Source organism: Arachis ipaensis, chromosome B07 (assembly GCF_000816755.2).
Source record: "Arachis ipaensis cultivar K30076 chromosome B07, Araip1.1, whole genome shotgun sequence".
In the NCBI taxonomy this organism is placed as follows: Eukaryota; Viridiplantae; Streptophyta; class Magnoliopsida; order Fabales; family Fabaceae; genus Arachis; species Arachis ipaensis.
The window spans coordinates 69462562-69468940 of NC_029791.2; the positions used below are offsets into that span (position 1 = coordinate 69462562).

Genomic DNA, 6379 nt, shown 5'->3' on the forward strand with positions numbered 1-6379 from the left:
CGCTTGCATGCCTTAAGCTATCATCTTAGAAGCTACTTTTGGTTGGATTTGAAGCAACTTAATGATGTCTATCGCTTCAAAACAGAAGAGTACTCGCATACCGCAGTGAATAAGTTCAATGTGATTCCTGATTCTCTACCAGATTGGGTTTTTGACTTCATGCCTCATCATGGTGGATACTTCATTGGCAATGTGAGTCCAGCTAGGATGGATTTCCGATGGTTCTGCCTTGGAAACTGCATTGCCATATTGTCCTGCTTGGCAACTCCGGAGCAATCCGTTGCGATCATGGAACTCATTGAATCACGGTGGCAGGAATTGGTTGGGGAGATGCCTGTCAAAGTTTGTTATCCAGCCATTGAAAGCCATGAATGGAGGATCATAACAGGATGCGACCCAAAGAATACTAGATGGAGTTACCACAATGGTGGATCTTGGCCAGGTACATATATACTTTCAAGATGCTTATCAAACTATATTAAATTCTAAGATATGTGATCCACATTTTGCAGTTCTTTTGTGGCTTCTCGCCGCAGCCTCCATCAAAACAGGGCGACCTCAAATCGCAAGACACGCGCTTGAGATTGCTGAGACCAGATTGCTGAAGGACAATTGGCCGGAATATTATGATGGGACACAAGGTAGATACATTGGGAAGCAAGCTCGCAAATTTCAAACATGGTCCATTGCTGGCTACTTGGTGGCTAGGATGATGCTGGATGACCCATCCCATTTGGGTATCGTTGCATTGGAAGAAGACAAACATCTAAAGCCTTTGCTCAAGAGATCAAACTCTTGGAACTTGTGAACTCTTTCTTGTCTTTGATTGATCATTTTTGTCCACCTTATGATAGAGACTAAGACCGACATGATGCTCAGTAATCCTTGTTTACCGTATATGTAGTTAGACGCAATAGTCAGTTAGTTACAAGTTAAATTGAGAGTAGCTGATGAACATGGAATGTAACTTCTTCATATTTACCATTATCCCATTTAATATGTGATAAACTTACGTAGATATTCATTCATTCATTCCTCAATCTATGATCTACGAATCTCTGCCTCCTAATAATCTTAGCACTTTCGAGATGAGGGGGAAGTATTAAATACGTTGTGATTTTGTCAATACTGAAAACATTAATATTTTGAATAGGTCAGAATGTGTTATGTACTTCTATAGTATATTCATATATTATGATTGGAATACTGTAGGGATTTTTTTAAATAAAATGATTATTTACTAATACAATTATTTTCCATGAACAAGTCATTTTTTTATACAAGTCTATACAAGTCATTTATATTCACGCGCGCACATTCTTCTTCGTGCCGTTATTGCACGGTCTTCTTCTTCTTCTTCTTCTTCTTGATGCGTGGTCTTCTTCTTCTTCTTCTTCTTCTTCTTCTTCTTCTTCTTCTTCTTCTTCTTCTTCTTCGTTATTTTTCCCTTTCGTTATTCCTCCTTTTTTCATTGGAATTTCTTCTCCTCCTTCCTTTTCCTCATTTTTCTCCATCATTAGTTATCTCGTTGTTGAAGATAATAAATATTTCAAGTTCAGATTGTCAATTGAACTAGAACGAAATTGATTATTGTTTTGAATCCAATCAAGTGGCTGAGGTGTGGTTCGATTCTAGTTAATTTTTTGGTTAGTAATTTATGATTCTGTAGGTGAATAATGTTTCATCGTTAATGGTTTGTATTAAATATAATGTAAAAGTTCTGTATTAAAGAAAATATTTTTCTGTATTTACAGCAAATTTGGGGGTAACACGAAGATATTTGGGTGTAACTCGAAGATATTTGAATGTATTGTTCAAGAATTTTCGGTGTATGTCTGCTGATAAGTTCTGCATAATTCAAAACTCTTCTTCTCCCTCCTCCTCATTTTCTGCTGCTTCTTCTTCTTCTTTTTCATCATCATCATCACCATCATCTTCTTTTTTTTAATTCATCTTTTTTGTGTTTTATCTTCTCAAGTTTTTTCTTGTTTTACTCTTCTAACAAGAAAAAAAAATCAAACAAAGAAGAAGAAGAAGCACATAATGCTGCAAAATTACTTGGAAAAGGATGAACTTACATTCATTCAACTAAAAGAAAGAAAGAAATAAGGAAAAAAAGAAGAAGAAAAAATGCAGCATTAGAGGAAATATTTTTCTATATTTGTAGCAAATTTGGGTGTAACACGAAAATATTCGAGTGTATTGTTTAAGAATTTTCGGTGTATGTGTGCTAATAAGTTGCATAATATAAAACTCTTCCTCTTCCTCCTCCTCATCTTCTGCTACTTCTTCTTCTTTTTTTCATCATCATCACCATCTTCTTCTTCTTTTTTTCTTATTCATCTTTTTCTTTATATTTTACCTTTTCAAACTTCTTCTTGTTTTACTCTTTTAACAAGAATAAAAACAAAAAAATTAAATAAAGAAGAAGAAACACATAATACTGCAAAATTACTTGGAAGAGGATGAACTTATATTCATTCAACTAAAAGAAAGAAAGAAATAAGGGGAAAAAAGAAGAAAAAAAATGCAGCATTAGAGTGTAACACAAAGATATTTGGGTGTAACACGAAGATATTCGAGTGTATTGTTTAAGAATTTTCGATGTATATGTTGAAGGTTACAGAGGCTTCGAGAAGGGGGGTTGAATCTATGGCCTTCTTTTACTTCAATAACTTAAGCCTTTAATACCAAACTTCAAACTTGATTTCTGTTTAAACTGTGCAGCGAAAAATTTTAAGAGATAATTTCGTTTTGACTCCTAAATTTCAGAAAATAGAACAGCAAAAGAAAGGAAGAAGTTGACACATTCATGTATCCTGGTTCAGTTGCCTTGTGCAATACAACCTACATCCAGTCTCCACCACAACTATGGTGGAATTTTAACTATAGTCAAAGTATTACATACACCAATTTCCTAAGATTTACACAATCCTATCTGGACACACAAGTTTCTACCTAAACTTGACTTGGTTATGCTAATACCTAAACTCTTTACACTAAGTGCTTACCCAACTTAGTAAGGGGGCACCACACAGGTACTTGACACAAGACAGAAAATACAACAAAAAAAATTCTAAAATCACTCTTGGCTTTTCTCTCAAGTGTTTCACTCAACATTTTTTTACTCTTAGGCTTGTTCTCAATTTCTCTCTTTCAACCTTTTTCTTCTCAAAGAAAATACAGAAAGATATACATTGAAACTGAAATACAAAATAGTAAAACATGAAGTAGATGATGAATATGCAGCTTTGACTCTATGAACTGAACCCAGCTTTTGAACTCATAACCTTGGTCTTCATCTTGGCGGAGTGCTTCCTTTAGTGTAGGTGCAATACTTCCAAAACTTGAAACACAGTAGTGAAGTTTCACGTACAACTCTCTTTCTCTTGGATTTTCTCTCCTTGAGTCCCAATCAGGAATATTTTCCCTTTTGTACCTTGTGCTGAGTCACAGTTAGGGTTTCTCTCAAGTCAACTTCTTGGACCTTGAGCTTGCCTGGTTCATACCTTCTCTTTCTTCAATCAACCCTAAATTAGGGATTTCAATTTTTGAAATATTTGTTTGACCGAAGACAACATAACAGCAGATGTGAGCTTATTCAGTGATAATCCCAAATCCAAACCATCGAAAATGTGCTTTGGCTCCAAGTAACTTTGTAAGCCATTGATTCACAGTAGTGAAAATCAGAAACCACTTTCTCCATTTATCCCAAATTGGCTTTGCAGAAATGTAAAGAAGAGGTAAAGAATTTAACTTACATGTAAATAAAAATAAATCACCTTTATCCTTTGACTTAGCTTAACTTGCTTTGATTAGGGCAATTAGACATTTGCTTTCTTGATTTACTTTTCTCTTTCTTTCTTCTCTGGTGAATGAATCAAAATGAAGAAGCTTTCTCTCTCTTTCTTCTTGAATCTAACTAAAGAAAACTTTGTGAACGTTGGCTTTGGTTGGCTTCAACTTGGATGAATAAACTTGGGCTTAGATTGGATTGACTTTCCATTCAGCCCAAATGATTTCTTTGTTTCATTTCTTTGGGCTTTGTTTATGGATCAAAGAACTTACCAACAACCTTTGTTCTTTGGTTCCATTGGTTTGGCCTGTTGCTTCTTTAATTTTGGCCTATAACACTAACTAAAGAAATCAAAACTAATTGGGTGTTTAAACCAATAAATCAATATTTGTCATCATTAGTTATGTTTTTAACTCAACAGTCTCTCCCTTGATGACAAACATAGTTTTAAGAGAGATGATCAAAGGGATTGAGTTAGATAAAGTTAACGTACTTCCCTTTAGATGATATCACTTGCTTTTGACTTGCTCCCCCTTTCTTTTTCAAGGGTTGCTCCCCTAAGTTTGTGCCCTTCTTTGGCTTTCTGTTCATGTATTCACAAAAAATAGCACAACTATTCATAGCAAACACAATCTTGTATAACAATTTTTAACTAGTGAAACCAAGTATCTTCAATGTGTATACACAAAATATAGATTGGAATTAAGCATTCCTTCAATAGTTCCAAAACAGAATATGTACTTGAAGTAGAGCATGTTAACAAAATTATTTTGAGCTCAAAAACCGAGCATGCCTAATCATTTTACATGCATTCAGAGTAGGGATTTTCAATCAAAAAATCATCAAAACTTATCAAAAACAGTCATCAAAATAAGATCATTAAAAACTACTATCATCATCTCACTACTACTCTCCCTTTTTTCATCAAAGGAGACAATGCAGTTAACCACAAACCTGCAATAGAGTTTATTAAGGTTCAAGTTCAATTATAAACTAGATAACACTTAAAGCAAGTAAAACAGTAGTTAATTGGTTACAGTCATTCAAAACAAAATAAAGTCTAAAAACACACTACAATTGTTCCATGAGACAATTATCCAAAAAAACAGAAAACAGCAATGGAAGAGACATCCTCAAGCATCCGAAACATCCTCCTCAGAATCAGCAGGGTCTTCAAGGTCAGTGGCCATAGTGTCATCCTCATAGCTGTTGTCAATGAATTTTATTAGAATGATAAACCCTAATTTTGTGGTTTATCTTGTGCTTAATTTAGGGAATTTTATCAACTTTTCTCACATTTATTCACTAAAGTAGCATGCTTTTGTAAATTCTCCTTAAATTGTGCTTAAGAGTGAAAACATACTTTTTAGACCCAAAAATTGATAAATTTAATTCACTTTAATTCCATTCGATGCCTTGATATATTTGTTAAGTGATTTCAGGATTAGAAGGCAAAGATTGGATTGAAGGAATGAAGGAAAAGCATGCAAAGTGGGAGAACTCATAAAGAAATGAAGGAATTGCTAAGTTGTCAACCCTGACCTCTTTGTACTAAAACAATCATAACTTGAGCTACAGAGGTCCAAATGAGGCGGTTTCAGTTGCGTTGGAAGGCTAACATCTGGGGCTTCAAAATGATATGCATTTTGCCATAGTTGCCTTGAAATTAGGCGACGCGCACGCATCGCCCATGCGTGCATGTCGCAGGATCAGCGTGGGCCATTTTGAGCAACTCCTGGCCAGCAATTTCTGAGGCATTTTGAGCCCAATCCAACTCATTTTTGATGCTATTGAACCCAAGGATTGAAGGGGGATGAACCAAGTAGTCATAGTTTAATTTTTATGATGTTTTAGGTTAGAATTCTAGAGAGAGAAGCTCTCTCTTCTCTCTAGAATTAGGTTAGATTAGATTCAAATCTCTTCTTAGATCTAGATTTTAATTCTTGTTTTTATCTACTTTTCCTTTTAATTTCTTGTTGCTACATCTTTACTCTTGTAGTTCCTTTTGTTAATTTCTTATTCTAGTCAATTTTATGTTCATGCACTTTTGTTTCCTTTAATTTTTATTTAATGCAATTTATGTTTCATGTTTCTTCTTGTTTAATTGATTTGTTGTTATTTCCTTGCTTGGGTAGTTGTAGATTTACATTTCTTGCAATTTTATCTTGCTTTCCTTTTATGCTTTCCAAGTGTTTGATAAAATGTTTGGTTGGATTTTTAGTGTAGATTTTTCTCCTCTTGGCTTTGGTTGAGTAATTAGAGACTCTTGAGTTATCAAACTCTTTTGTTGATTGATAATTGAAAGTTGCTAGTTGACTTGAATGCCACTAAAGCTAGTCTGTCACTATGATTTGACTAGGACTTGTGGACAAGAGCCAATTCCATCCACTTGACTTTCCTTCATAGTTAGAGGTTAACTAAGTGGGAGCAATGGACAATTCTTGTCACAATCGATTATGATAATGAGGATAGGACTTCTAGTTCTCATTCATTCCAAGAGCTTTCTTAGTTGTTAGCTTATTTCTTTTGTTATTTACATTTCTTGTCTCTTACTACAAAAACCCCAAAACATTCCTTCATAGC

General features: G+C 34.5%; 1 protein-coding gene across 3 annotated transcripts in view; it reads left to right on the top strand.

Moving 5' to 3' along the window:
• Positions 1-1032, top strand: part of LOC107610135 (probable alkaline/neutral invertase B) — a 3271-nt gene extending 2239 nt beyond the window's left edge. For all 3 annotated transcript variants that reach the window (XM_021105960.1, XM_016312216.2, XM_021105959.1), the window contains 2 exons: positions 1-442; positions 513-1032. The exon at positions 1-442 is cut by the window's left edge and continues 84 nt beyond it. In XM_021105960.1, the coding sequence (XP_020961619.1) occupies positions 1-442; positions 513-808 (738 nt within the window). In that variant the 3' untranslated portion in view covers positions 809-1032. The remainder of the gene's footprint in view (positions 443-512) is intronic.